We start from the raw sequence: 14,624 nt of genomic DNA, 5'->3' as shown, positions 1-14,624 counted from the left end.
CCAAATATACACATTGCAACCGTGGAAGAACTTGTGTCTGCTAATTGAGCTCACAGAAATGTAGACTTCCATTGTGGTTATGGAAGTGAATGTCCAAAATGGGCGCGCACCGGCGCCATGTTTTTTAGCTAATTTTCGCACTCGCATTACACCCACCGAAACCGGTCGACACATATGGGGAGACATCAGGAAGGGTCCTGCTGTGTTTCCTGTTAAAACCAAGGCCAGACTTAGAAACCAGAATGTTTATGCCCCTGGTTAAAGTCTTCACAGCACGTTTCTTAGCTCTTTAGTTAGAGCATAGGTTTTAATAGGGACACATTCACCTTCACATTCACCATTCACCCAAGCATAATACTGTTCAAGAATCATCCCCAGCTGACACTTTTAACATTCCATAGGAGTACAGTCTTATGCTGGTCCTCCAGTCTGTATCACAACTAATTATAAAGAAACCTGCACTTGGGCTAACAGATAAGGATTCAGAATCAAGTCGAGAGAACAAAGAGTTGAAAAATAAGTAATTGATGTTTCTTTTTTTCATACTCTATCCACTATTAGATAGGTGGCACACCAGCACCGACTAAGCATAGGGTTTTAGACAGGTAGGGTACGAAAGAACTTTCCCTATCCCCCTTTTCTCTGTCCTAAATTGTGTCAGATTTTTGTCAAGACTTGCTAAGTACTTAGAACTAATCTACACACATATTTGTGGCCTCAGGATACAAGACCGGATGCAACCTGCTTCTTCTGCACTCCTCACCCCCTGAGACAATTATCCAGCATGGGGTCTGGCATAGATTCACATGCTCATGAATATTTCCCGTCGTCAGGCTGTGAATCCTCTGTAAAAGCAAAAACAGTTACTTTCATTTACAAATTGTACTGCTCCTTTAAACCAATCACTGTCCTCTGGTTCATACTGCCCCCATCCAATGACCGTCCTCTCCCTAAGCCCCTCCTCTGGCAGCTATCTTACTGCTTACTGATTTTTACTGCACACTTCAGTGTTGGGAGTCCTCGAGTTTGCTCTGTAAGCTACTTCTACGTTTTTTCATTTTCTTCGATGGAAAAAAGGTTCTATTTTTGATCCAGAAAGAACCTGTGTGCTACCTTCTCCATCTGCCAACAGGGGTGATCCGTTGTCTTTGAATATCATCACCCCTCAAGTGTGAAGATCGTCGAAGTTTCCAGAAGGCCATCAAGCCTACTTTGCGCCCTTAGATCATGAAGGAGGAGAAGGAGGAGGAGGGAAGGTCCCTCGTCAAGCCCTGCACCAAGTGCAGACTACAGAATGTGTTTGTGGAAGACAAGCACCTACAATGCCTCTACTACCTGCACCCGGACCATAAGGAGGTGGAGTGCGAGGTATGCCTGGGGTTCTCCAAGAAGACGATGAAGGACAGGCACAGTAGACTGGCGGCGTGGCTTAACGCGAAGGCCTATGCGCCGTGCTCCGAGCAGGATCATGCCTCACCCAGGACTGGCTGGTCCCAGAAACGGTCTTCTAAGTCATATTAGGGTGCCTCATTCATGGCGGCCCAAGATTAGGCCAAGAACCGCAAGTCTGAGCCCACTGGGGTTGCTGTGGAAGCTGGTCCCAAGGTGGATGGCCACGATCAACGTCACCCTCTACCTCCAGTGCCAGCTGGCAATCTAGCTCCTCCTCAAAAAGAAAATCATCTACCCGGCTAAACTGCAGGAGAAATCGGAGAGCCGAGGACAGAGGAGAAGGAGAAAGCCGAACTGCCCAAGCAGGCCCAATCGGCACAGGCAAAGACTTTGTCGACGATAGAGTTTGTGGCAGTTGCTCTCTCAACGGCTAAGGGAGCTGACCCTGTGAAGGTAGCCCACGCAGCACAGAAGGTATCCCTGCCCCATAGGTGTGACAACGCCACAGTGACTTTGGCAAAGTCTGCTGGCATGCCAGAAGGGTGGCAACTGGCTCAGGCCCCGGTTCAAGCCCCACGGGGGGGGGGCGAGGAGGCCCTGAAACAGCCCTTCCAGGCTGTGGCACAAGCCATGGAGGTCTCGTCCGCAGACAACTAGGACTGGGAGTCCTTGCACATGGTCCATGAGGAAGTGGAAGAGGAGGACAACAGACGACAGAGATGACGGCGCAGAGCCCAGTTTTTCCGATCCCGCCAGCTCAGCCGGGAGATGTCTGTGGATATTCTGTTGACCCTGCACACCTTGGTGTCAGAGGTCCAGAAGAGGATGCCACCTGGCCTGGTTCCAGCCTCCAACTAAGAAGAGGAAGGGTCATCCGATGCCCCCATTTCAGCCTCCACATCTGCATCGGGCCCCTTCTCCTCCAGCACAATCAGACACTGGTACGGGGAGGGATACGGCACGACCATGCATGACGACGATGATCTTGTTGCAGCGGGTGGCGAGTCTCTGCATTTCGATGCACCACCTAGGGCGTCCCCACCGGACGAGGTGGGTTTGTTCCATTCCATGATCACCAGAGCCTCCAAGCTTTATCAGCTTGTTCCTGAAGAAACCTGGAAGCAGGGTTTCTTGTACCAGAGGCGCGAGCCAGGAGGAAGACAATCATGGCGATGCCCCTTCTGTACGATGTGTGGGATGAGGGCCTGGCTGTCATGAAGAACCCTTGCACGGCTCTAGCCAAATGGGATAGACTGTAGAAGAAATATCGGGTGCTGAACTCCGCACCCAAGTGCCAGAGGTCGCAACCATCACCGGATTCGGTGGTATCGGCGGCCGTGAGGAAACGGTCGGCTAAGCCATTCTCATCGTCTTCAGCGAGGGGAAGAAGCTGGATGCCATGGGAAGGAAGGTGATTTACACTGCGGCGTCCATGATCAAGGCGGCCAACGCACTGGCGATCCTAGCCAGGTATGACCGGGAGTTGTTGTACAAGCTTGGTCCTATTGTGGAGTGCCTCCAAGATTATAAGAGGATGGAGGCCATCGCACTTTCCCAGGAGGGAAAGGAAGTTGCGTCTCATCACGCCATTACAGTGGCATTTTATGTCGCTGACACAGGGTTCCGGCAAATGGGGGACAGAGTCAGCCTTCATTGACCAGGCTGGATGAAGGCCACGAATTTCTGGCAGGATGTCCAGGTGAAGGTGTTGGACATGCCCTTCGACAGAGAGAACTTGTTTGGGAAGGTCGTCGACGAGTCCCTACTGTCCATCAAGGCGGATATGGAGATGGCCCTTTCCTTGGGCACTCTCCAGCTGCAGTGCTCTTCTTTTCGCTCGTCCAGGGGAAAGTCGGGCAGATCTTCCAAAGGTTTCTCCTCTTCGTAGTGTCAGCCTTCAAGGGAATCCTACAGAGACCTTTCCCAGCCATACTGTAGCAGAGGACGCGATTGCTGTCGCCCGCAGGGCAGGATGCCAGCACCGAAACAGGCCTGAACCAGCCGGGATGTCGGCTCCCTTCGCATGCACTCTAGTGGACGGACGGCTGACAAGGTTAGTCAGTGAGTGGTCACTACCAACAGATGGGTGCTGGACGCTCTTGCCCAGGGACACACCCTGGAGTTTCAACGCAGGTGTCTGCGGATCCCTCCAGTTTCCCATCCGGAGCAGCACTTTCCTCAGCTCCTGTAGGAGGTAGGGGCCATGCTGCGGAAAGGGGCGATAGAGCTAGTTCCCCAATGGCTCTAGAGTCCATTGCAGATACTTTCTGGTCAGAAAAAAGACAGGGGGTTGGAGCCACATCCTCGACCTGCAATGTCTCAACAAATACTTAAAGTCCCAAAAGTTCAGGATGGTCATGTTGCAGCACATGCTCGGCCAACTGGAGGATGGAGACTTCTTGACATCACTGGACCTGGAGGACGCCTGTTTCCACTTCCCCATTCACAAGAACATCGAAAGATTCTGCATTTCGTAGTGCAGGACCAGCACTACCAGTTCAAGGCCCTACTTTTCAGAATGAAGTTGGCCCCCAAAGTGTTCAAAAAATGCCTGGCGCCTGTGGCAGCTCATCTATGTCTACGGGGTATACAGATATACCCGTACCTCGACAAATGGCTCACGGACACACAGAGGTGACCATCCAGCTGCTGACGGATCTGGGATTCTCCATCAACTATCCAAAGTCCTGCTTGATACCATTGCAGAACGCGCTATCCCTAGGAGCCAGGCTCAATACAGTGTCCTGTCTTGGGTCACCCTCGGAGGAGAGGGTAGCAGCCATTCAAGGGAAGGTGCAACGGCTGTTGTCGATGAAGACAGCCACGTTGCGAACCATTAAGTCGTTGTTCGACATGATGTCCTGCATCCTGCAGGTTGCAGATGCTACCTCTCCAGGAGATCCCGCTCGACAAGGAGTTCTGTCGGGCGATAGGATTCCGTCTGGGATTGCTCGGGGCACAGGGTTTCAAAACCCACCATATAAGGAGACGGTCACAACGGACGCTTCCCTGGAAGGCTGGGGAGCCCATACCGAGCGTCTACACGCTAGAGGCCTGTGGCTGCCAGAGGAGAAGGATCTCCATATCAACATTCTGGGCCATCTCTGAAGGGCAAGGTGGGGAGGATCTTCCTGGACAACACAACCACCTACATCAGCAAACGGGGGGGCATTCGATCCCAGCGCTCTCCAAGGAAGCACAGGACTTGTGGCGCTAGGCCGTCATACAAGAGTTGTTCCTCGTCCCTCTCCACCTAAAGGGAGTCAAGAACACCATTGCCAGATCCACTCAGCAGGGAATTGCGTTCCTGCCACGAGTGGGAACTTTGGCAGGACCAGGTGGACCGCATCTTTGCCAGGTGGGGCAGGCCCCAGATCGATCTGTTTGCGATGGCAGTGAACTCCAAATGCCAGAATTTTGTTAGCAGATTCCATCAACCGAGGAGTCTGGAGGATGCATTCTCCTACCTTTGCGAAGGGATGTTTCTGTACGTGTTTCCTCCATTACCTCTCCTGCTACGAGCCATCAACACACTCAGACAGTACCCATGCAGGATGATACTAATCCCCCAGTGCATGGCCGAGGCACATTTGGTATTCGGACCTTCTCAGCCTGTCAGCATGGCCCCCGGTCAAGCTGCCAGTGGTCCTGGATCTTTTCACCACAGAAGGAGGGGCAATCCTTCACCACGTACCAGGATCGCTGAACCTGAGGGCTTGGCTCCTGCAGCCCTAGGGTTTGGAGGATATTGCTGCGGACTGCAGGGAGCTCCTCGCCAAGGCCAGGGCATCGTCGACTTTGAAGTGCTACGGTCACAAGTGGAAGCGTTTCGCTATGTGGTGTCGGTCTCAGAAGATTACACCTCCTGAGGGTCACGGCCCGCAGATTCTTCCATACTTGTAATCCATAGCCAAGGCCGGACTGGCGCACGCCTCTATCAAGGTAAATCTGGCGGCTATCTCCCACTGCAACAGGTCTCCAGGAAGATCTTCACTTTGGTCTCATCGACTCATCAAGGAGTTCCTCAAAGGACTTTTTTTTTCGCTCTTATCCGCTGGTGAAGGCTCCTGCCCTGGCGTGAGAACTCAACGTGGTGCTTACGGGGTGTCCCCCTTCGAGCCTATGCATCAGCCCACTCTCGTTCCTCTTGTGGAAAACAGCTTTCCCGGTGGCCATCATCTCGGCTAGGAGCATAGGTGAGATCCAGGCCCTATCCTGCAAACCGCCATACCTGAATTTCCACGAAATGGAAGGTGGTGCTGTGGACGCACCCCTCTTTTATGCCAAAGGTTCTATCAGAATTCCATCTCAACAAGCCTTTGGTGTTACCTGTATCTTTCCCGAAGCGTTCATCACCAGCTGAAAGGGCCTTGCACTCGCTAGACGTTGCTCCTGCCCTGAAGTTATACATGACCCGCACAAATAGTTTTCGGAAAACTTCTCAACTGTTCATGAACTTTGGTCGTGTGAACCAATGGAAGGCCTTGTCCAAGGCTTCCATCTCAAGGTGGCTTTCCAGCTACGGATCGACGGCTGCCCGACTGCCTGAGGGCCCCCTCCACCAGAGTGATCGCTGTGACGATGGCGTTCCTGTATGGTGTGCCCCTGCTGGACATCTGCAGGGCGGCTACATGGAGGTCCACGCACACCTTAACAAATTGCTACTGTGTACACAGGGATTCCAGGGAGGAGTCCAGAGTCGGCCAAGCAGTGCTACACAACCTTTTCACTTGAGGTGAGTTTGTTCCAGAGGTAAGAGTCGATTGCTTCTGTTGAGCCTTGCCACCTCCTGTGATTGTGTAATGTTGTACTGCTATGTTTTTCGTTATTCATGAACATGTGAATCCATGCCAGACTGGCACATGTGAAGCCTCCCTCCGTCCCCTTTGCTGCTCTTCTTGGTCATTCTGCCACTTTACGTGCTTACCAAATCTGAAAATGGCTGCAAAAGGAGGGACTTTGGGAGAGGACTGTCATTGGATTGGCGGGGAGGAAGTATGACGCAGAGGACAGTGATTGGTTTAAAGGAGAAATGCAGTTTGTAAGTGAAAGTGAAACTGTATTTCTTTTAACAAGTATTCCTCTGACGACTGAAGGCAAGTGTCCCCAACCAGCACGATCCTCCCCTCAATGAGAGACAATGAAGGACTCTCCCAGGATGGGAATAAGGCCAAGACAAAGTGCGGGTGAGCGTAAATGGGAGTTTATCAATCAGAATAGGGCATGCAAAGAACTCTGCAAACTCTGAGAGCGCTCTGTCTGACAATAGCAAAGACAGGCGTATATATTTACAAAAAACGTCATCAGAACCTACATACTATAGGGGGCACAAGTTCAATGGGATTGGGTGGCGACGACTAGCTATAGGTGCTGCTGCGATGTGGTTGGCCTTGGCTGGAGGACGTCACTGGTCAGCCTTGTGGGTTGGGCTGGGCCTGGCAGGGCTGCTGGGTTCATCCGGGCGGTGTTGTTGTGCCACTGTGGCCAGTGTCAGAGATGAATGTCTTTTCCTGACTTATTTGCCCTAGGCCATGCACACCGCAGTCATTCAGTTATTGCAATATTATCTTCTTTAGTAAATCTTTCAATAGGTTATTCTACAGGTTAATGCAACACAGGAGGAATGTACCTTGAGAGGGGTTTGATGGTGATTCATCAGTGCATGGTTACCAGTGTCCTGTTGACCGGGTACCATAGGTCGAGAGGCTAGGTCTCAATGCATGGGACAGGCGGTACATGTCCTCCTGTCTTGTTAGAAGTCGTTATGAATGTGCTGCTGTATGTTGCCATAGTATTGGGTGTTCTAATTGTACAGGGGCCATGAGCCTAAGGTGATCCGGTGGGTTGTGGGGTTTAAGAGAGGGCGCCTTTGGATTTGTGTATTCAGGCGGAGGTTTACTGCTGGGCTGTAAATAATGCACGTGGCGGGCTGTGGCCTTGGGTGCTGCAGAGGAGACTACAAATCTTTGAAGCGGCTCCAGCCTAGTTGGGGGAGGTGGAGCAAGGCGGCGCGGGCCTCTGCTCTCTTGTTTGGCAGTCTTCGCAGGGAGGGAGGGGGAATGGCCTTGCACATATTCACAAAGGTATCTTCCTCGTGTGTTGCTGATTTTTAGGTAAAAGCATCATAAACATTCGAATACTATACAATACTCATTTGAATCATTCCAAAACATACATTTTAACTTTGCTAAATGTCTCTCAAATATAGCCAGTCTGAGCACATTATTTGATTTGTACACTATATTTTAACAACTACAACATGTTAGTTATATGCATATACATTTGCGGTAAGTGAGGTAGTAGTGAGGGTGGAGGAGCACATAGAAAACGACTCGCCACCGTACGTGACGGTAATGGCACATAAGGGGCTTACACATACACACATGACGGGTGCATTCTCGCGCGTCCTCCGCATGAGCCCTCCGTATGGGTACATTTGTCTTTCCTTGCACTCTAGCAGCATTAGTTCGGTTATGGCGCGGGACCGTGCGGTGTAAGCTTTTCAATGGTACACATAACGAATAGTCCCCCGGAACGCTTTTTATTATTTGCACACAACTGCAGTGGTGTGGGTGCTTCATTGCTAATGTCATGTAAACATGCATTCTACCATATTTATACATTTTACAGGTTTCCTCAATAGAAGAGGTTTTGTGGAGAAAATGCGCGCATTGCAAGTAGTTTTGGTATTGGTATTTGGGAACTTTTGCTTTTATCCGAGGGCCATTTTACAGTTCTCTTTTTCACCCAGGCTTCGCTGGCCGGGTCATGCTGAGAGCAGTGATGCACTGCAGAAGGTGAAATGTTACAGTGTTGGTATCTTACACTAGCTCATGTCCGTCTTGTCCGTGGGAACGGGCTCACAGCGGATCTGCCAGGGAGCTGCGGCCACAGGGATAATTGAAACTCTCCAAAGGTGGGGGCCGCGCTACAGTGCGCCGAGCTCACACCATCTTTATTAGATAGAATTGTTTCTGGGGCCTAGCTAAATTCAATACGTTTGGGCAATGTCTTCAGCAGGTGAGCCCTCCACCACCTGGGCCCTGGTGGTAATGAGGGGACGCCCGACGAGCCATGGCCCTCACCTGGGGAAGGGATGTAGGCAAGGGGGGTCTTTTGGACCAATCCTCCCCTACACGACAGGGAATATTCATGAGCATGTGAATCCATGCCAGACCCATGCTGGAGAACAATAGTTACAGGTAAGTAACTTGTTTCTTGCTTGGGCACAACTTGTTCCTTGCTTGGGCACAACCCCTACACACCACTGTAAAGCAACCCTACCCCTCTTGTTTTCTACTTAGACCTATACCTGACACCTGTATAAACACCTGCACCAGCAGTTTTTAAATATTTACTTGTGTTTTATGAAAGGAACTTGTGTTTGCATTATAGCGTACTGTTTAACATGAGTGATGGCAGAGGGGAGAGCACGCATCCAGTACACCATCGTCCCACAACATAATCACTAATAGTTTTGTGGTGTATGGCTTCCATTAAAAGCCATCAACAACTATTTCCTTTTCCAAATGCAATATCCGCCAGCTGTGGCCTCACGGCAGAGGATTATGGAATTTATAATCTGCTGCAGTATCATCAGGGCAGCGGATACAACATTTAGGCAACCTTCCAGGGGTGTCTTAAGACTTGAGGAAAGCAGGAAAGCCCAGCACCCCACACATCACAGACTGTTTGTGAGAGCTGTGGCTCTTGCAAGGTCAAAGGCCACACTGCCTTTGACAGCGCAGCAGCCACAGATCTTCCCATCTATCTGACTTGCGGCCCCCGCACTGTCAGGGAGCCGCACCAGTAGGGAGGTGGTGTTGATGCTGAGAGAGAAGGGGGTACACCTATTCTTCATGGGGTGGCTTGCTTTATTTTGTATGTTGTATGCAGTTCTTTCATGCCGTTCCACACCACCATGCACTTCAGGTGGACACTGCAGGGTTGTGTAAGGGATGAATGAGGGATGTAGGCACCATAGCATTCTGTATGTGCAGCCATCAACTGCAGGGCACATTCCATGTTGGGGTTCAGTGACAGCTCGAGTTTCCCTCTCACTGTGTATCAGATTTCTCTCTGAACCCTCAGGTAGAGTAAATCCCTGCAGTTGATGGTTCCCCTCTGTAATTCTACATTCTTCCCATGAATGTACTAGCCATGCATTTTGCTGGCGAGCAATGTTGACTAGACTTGTGTTCTATATTGTACATATAAACAAGTGCTGTATTCTCCCAGCAAGTATATTTTGTCAATTTCTCTCTCGTAATTGGTGAGGGATTTGGAGGGGCTATATTTATATATTTATTCAGGAATGGCCTGTACTGAGGTTTCAGGCCCCTGCTTTTCAATCCTAAAATTAATCTGCAGCAAGACACACATAGCTTCACTCGGGATCGCCCAGTGAGTTTGTGAGTGGGGAGCAAAGTTGGAATTAATGGCTCTGCCCTGAGTCTATAGATATTTAGGCTGTACAATAATATAAAATAATTTGTGGAACCTCTGCTTCTTTCAACAGAGAGTGAGCAGCCATGAGGTACATGTTCTGGAGAAGATCCACAAGAGTACGGAATGTGATGAGCACTTTCATCCGGCATCACACCTGGAAATGCATCAGACAACCAACACAGGAGAAAGTCCCTTAGAGTGTTTGGAGTGTGAGAAAAGCTTCGATCAGAGCTCCTATCTGTACCAGCATCAGAAGAGCAATATTGTGGAGGGGCCCTATGAATGCCCAGAGTGCAGGAAAAGCTTCAGGAACACCTCAAGTCTGATCACGCACCTTAGGATCCATACTGGGGAGAAGCCTTATGAATGCACAGAGTGCAAGAAAAGCTTCAGTGACTCCTCAACCCATAGTAGACATCTTAGGATCCATACTGGGGTAAAGCCCCACGGGTGTACAGAATGTGGTAAGCACTTCAATCGGGTGTCGGATCTGAGGTCTCACCAGAGATCCCACACTGGAGAGAAACCATACCAGTGTAAAGATTGTGGGAAAAGCTTCACTCGGCGCTCATATCTAAACCATCATCAGAAGATCCATACTGGGATTCTCCATTACCAGTGTACTGAGTATGAGAAAAGCTTCACTAACAGCTCACATTTGTATCGGCATCAGGAGATACATTCAGGGGAGCAACCATACCAGTGTACAGAGTGTGAGAAAAGCTTTGCTCTGATATCGACTCTGTACCTGCATCAGAGGGTCCATACTGGGGAGCGACCATACCAGTGTGCAGAGTGTGAGAAAAACTTCACTAATAGTTCAAATCTGCGCCAGCATCAGAATACTCACACCAGGGAGAAGCCCTATGAATGTACAGAGTGCAAGAAAAGTTTCAAGTACCGCACAACTCTGATCAGGCATTTTAGGATCCATACTGGGGAAAAGCCCTATGGGTGCACGGAATGTGGTAAGCACTTTAATCGCGCGTCAACCCTCAAGAATCACCATAGATCCCACACCAGAGAGAAACCATACCAGTGTACAGAGTGTGAGAAAAGGTTCAGTACCAACTCAATTCTGTACCAGCATCAGAAGAGCCATACGGGGGAGCGACCATACCAGTGTACAGAGTGTGAGAAAAGCTTCACTCTGCGCTCAAATCTAAACAAGCATCAGAATAGTCATACGGGGGAGCGACCGTACCAATGTACAGAGTGTGAGAAAAGCTTCACGCAACGCTCAAATCTAAACCAGCATCAGAAGAGCCATACTGGGGAGTTACCCTACCAGTGTAGGGAGTGTGGGAAAAGCTTCAGTCAGAGCTCAAACTTAAACCGTCATAGTAAAATCCATATTTGGGAGTGACCGTACAAGTGTACAGAGTCTAAGAAAAGCTTGTCACGACTCAAATCTGTACCAGCATCAGAAGAGCCGTACTCGGGCTGACCTTACCAGTGTACAGTGTGAGAAAAGCAGTCCGTATTCATATCTGTACCAGCATCAGAAAATAAATACTGGGAAGCGACCATACCAGTGTGTGTAAAATGCTTCAGTAACAACACAAACATGTACAAGCATCAGAAGAGCCATGCTGATGCAGTGTCTTAGCCCCTCAATGCGGTATCAATCTTGAGGCAACATCAGTGATCCCAACAAGTAGTGCACCCAAGGTGGAAGCAGCGGTACCAAGTCCTCATAAATGAACAATGCTCCTGTTCTGCTGTTGGTCCTCTGTGAATATAATGTCTGAGAGTCTCCAGCAGTTTTTTATGTATACACCCATTGACTGTCCATGGCCATGCTAATTCCTATGGCCATTCCCACCCACTACCCTCCCCCACTCCGCCCTAAACACATCCTCCTGGGATCTCTTTAAGTCAGCTCCTTCAACCAGTGACATCAAACTTTGGTCTGCAAGTGCAATTTCTAAGCAGTCTGTTAAGAGTGAATGGCTTAATTGCAGTTGTAAATGCTCTACAGGTTTAATGAAAATGTCTTAACCAAATGTTCCTTCAGACACTTCATTTATATTTATTTCCTGAACTGAAATCATGTTAACAACAAGCATTGACAAAGCAAAAACATGTGGCTTTTAGTCATGGAGTAGCATTTGCCAAGCACTGCTATCTTATGCCCTGGTAACCTATCCTTTTTTACAGCTGTTCCTATTTTATGCCCAGGTTACATCGTTATTGCAGTTCCTGGCAAATGCCTATCCATTTCCTAGACGAAAGTAAAAACTGTTACCTTTGCCAGTTCTTTTCTTAGCACTGTTTTGCTAAATATATTTGTGTATGAAATTATTTTTTATGAGGCATGAAAGGTAAAAGTGAAGCAGAATGGTGCAAAATTGTTAGAAGTAGTCAGATTCAGAACATTCACAGTGGCAGGCAGAAATAATGATTAGTTACATCTCATGAAATCAAACCGTACAGGCTGGAAAAGATCCCTACTCGCCAGATGATAAAGACAGTGAACCCAAAGATGGCACCATGAACCCTACCACTATCCTTGCCACCGCACTGACAAATGGCATTGGAAAAATCACACCTCACCATGATGTTACCAGCAGGGCTACCTGGATTTTGTAGTCTCACTTTTTCAGTTGTTAATGATTAATGTTAAAGTTTGTCCTCAGATTGGCATTATTTAATCCTCAAACTGGTTTTCGATGATACATTTTCTAATCTGTCTTGTATGTGGCCTATGGTTCCCAGTGATGTGGACTTGTTCTAGTGGTGACTCAGCCCCTCAAAGTCTCTGGAAATCTCACTGGGGCTTCCAATTCTATATGTGTTCCTAAAAACAATCAAATGAAACAAAATAATGCGCACACTATGTGCAAGAAAAAGCAGCTTTATTCTCTTTATTTCAAATGAAAGCAAATGGCTAGGTGGGAAACAAAGTTAACTCTTGAAACGCCCACATTGGACAAAATATTATATATCGGTAAACTGCAACATTAACATACTTACAAAAATTAACATTTGATAAGATTCTAACATAGTCATTGGCTACTCTAATCAAACCACTATCAAATCCTATACATTATAATCTACCACTGGCTAGTCCTGTATCTCCAGACCCACCCAGGTCGATCCCATTAATATAACGTCATCATAATGAACATCATTAATTCTCATTTTAATTGGCTGGCACGTTTAATGCTGACAGTGATAGAATATCTTTATGCCATTGGCTGACTTCCACTTCTTATGGTGGCCTTGGATGTTGCATCCCTCTGAGACAATCCAATTATTAATTAATTAATGTGAACAGAGAGATCGAAACGTGGCCTTAAGAACAAAGAAATACTACCATCCCACATCCCATGCAGGTGTCACATGATCCCAGACTATTCCCTAACCTTGAACAGCACATTCTGCAACTTTCTGTACCCGATGCAGGTTGCCAACGCAGGTGCATAATCTAATTCGGTCATAGAAGGAATAACTGTTTTAGAAAAAAACATGGTGAGGCCCTGTGTGCAAACCGGATTTCTCATATGTATTGGTTAAAAAACACTGCATTTTATCAAGAGTGCAATGGCACTAGATTATCGTTTGGTGCACGATGTATGCAGCTTAGGTTTGTACCTTTGGCAATGTTTGTACATGGATCATCCTGCTGCTGGATATCAAAACTGTGTATTCATTTAGTTACTGTCTAGGGCAGAAATAACTGCTGCTTATCTAGTTTCAAATCCTGGGAATAGTCCATTCTCACAGCTCTGGCTGACACCATCCTGTGCTCCCTTGTGAGCTGATCTTGGTTGTCTAATATTTTCAAATAGGAGTGAACAGGACTTTCATAAACTGAAATAATCTCACCAACGTAACTCAACAATTTCAAATAACACGTTGTATACCTTTAAATGGGCACTTTGTCTAAAAATGGCAATACCTTTGCTCACTGCTGTAAACAAAATTCAACAAAGCTTCTGTTTCCATTTATGCTTTATATAATTGTCAACCATCTATGATATACTGTTTGCTGCTCATGGCTGCAGAAATGTTAGTGGCCAAACTCTATTTCACAACATATACTATCCATGCAAAATGCCATTCATTTGTTTTTTGTATGTATTCAGCAACCTAAACTCCCTGAAAAGCGGCATTAACTAGTTCCCTTCAATGTGGCAAAACTAACTATCCTACTTGTGTATACAATCTACAACACAACATAGTGGATATATTATCACGAAAGGCATAGCATCTCAAACCAGAGGAGTTTTCTTATTCTGTATTTCAGCTCTCGCCTGGGGGAGGAGTTCTGTGATGTTGTATTTGCCCCATCTGCACCGTCACAAGGTATCGAAAGCAAGGGAAAGCCATGGCAACACCATGAACAGAGAACATGATTCCTCTGCTGGGAGGAGGTATCGAAAGCAAAAGAGAGCCTGGAGAACACCGTGAACAGATAACAGGATTCCTCTCCTTGGAGGAGATAATAAAAGCAAGGGAGACCCAGGGGAACACAATGAACAGACATCAGGATTCCTCTCCTGGGAGGAGGTATCGAAAGCAAGGGCGAACCATAGGAGAACCATGAACAGACAGCAGGATTCCTCTCCTGGGCGGAGGTAATGAAAGCATGGGAGAGCCAGGGGAGCACCATGAACAGACAGCAGGATTCCTCTCCTGGGAGGGGGCATCAAGGGAGAGCCAGGGGAACACCATGAACAAACACCAGATCCTTCCCTGGGAGGAGGTATATAAAGCAATGGGGTGCCATCCAAACATCACAAACTATCAGTAGAATTCCTCTCCTGGGAGGAGGTATC

The 14,624-nt window shown here is 48.1% G+C and overlaps 1 protein-coding gene across 1 annotated transcript in view; it reads left to right on the top strand.

The window, feature by feature from the left end:
* LOC138489356 (zinc finger protein 420-like) overlaps positions 1-13,777 on the top strand; it is an 82,548-nt gene extending 68,771 nt beyond the window's left edge. Inside the window, exon 2 of the mRNA XM_069617073.1 lies at positions 9,911-13,777. Within this exon, the coding sequence (XP_069473174.1) occupies positions 9,911-11,206 (1,296 nt within the window). The 3' untranslated portion in view covers positions 11,207-13,777. The remainder of the gene's footprint in view (positions 1-9,910) is intronic.
* Positions 13,778-14,624: the final 847 nt, after the last annotated feature.

This window comes from Ambystoma mexicanum, chromosome 9, assembly GCF_040938575.1.
Source record: "Ambystoma mexicanum isolate Mex_15411 chromosome 9, UKY_AmexF1_1, whole genome shotgun sequence".
Classification (NCBI taxonomy): domain Eukaryota; kingdom Metazoa; phylum Chordata; class Amphibia; order Caudata; family Ambystomatidae; genus Ambystoma; species Ambystoma mexicanum.
This window is presented reverse-complemented; position numbering and strand designations above follow the sequence as displayed.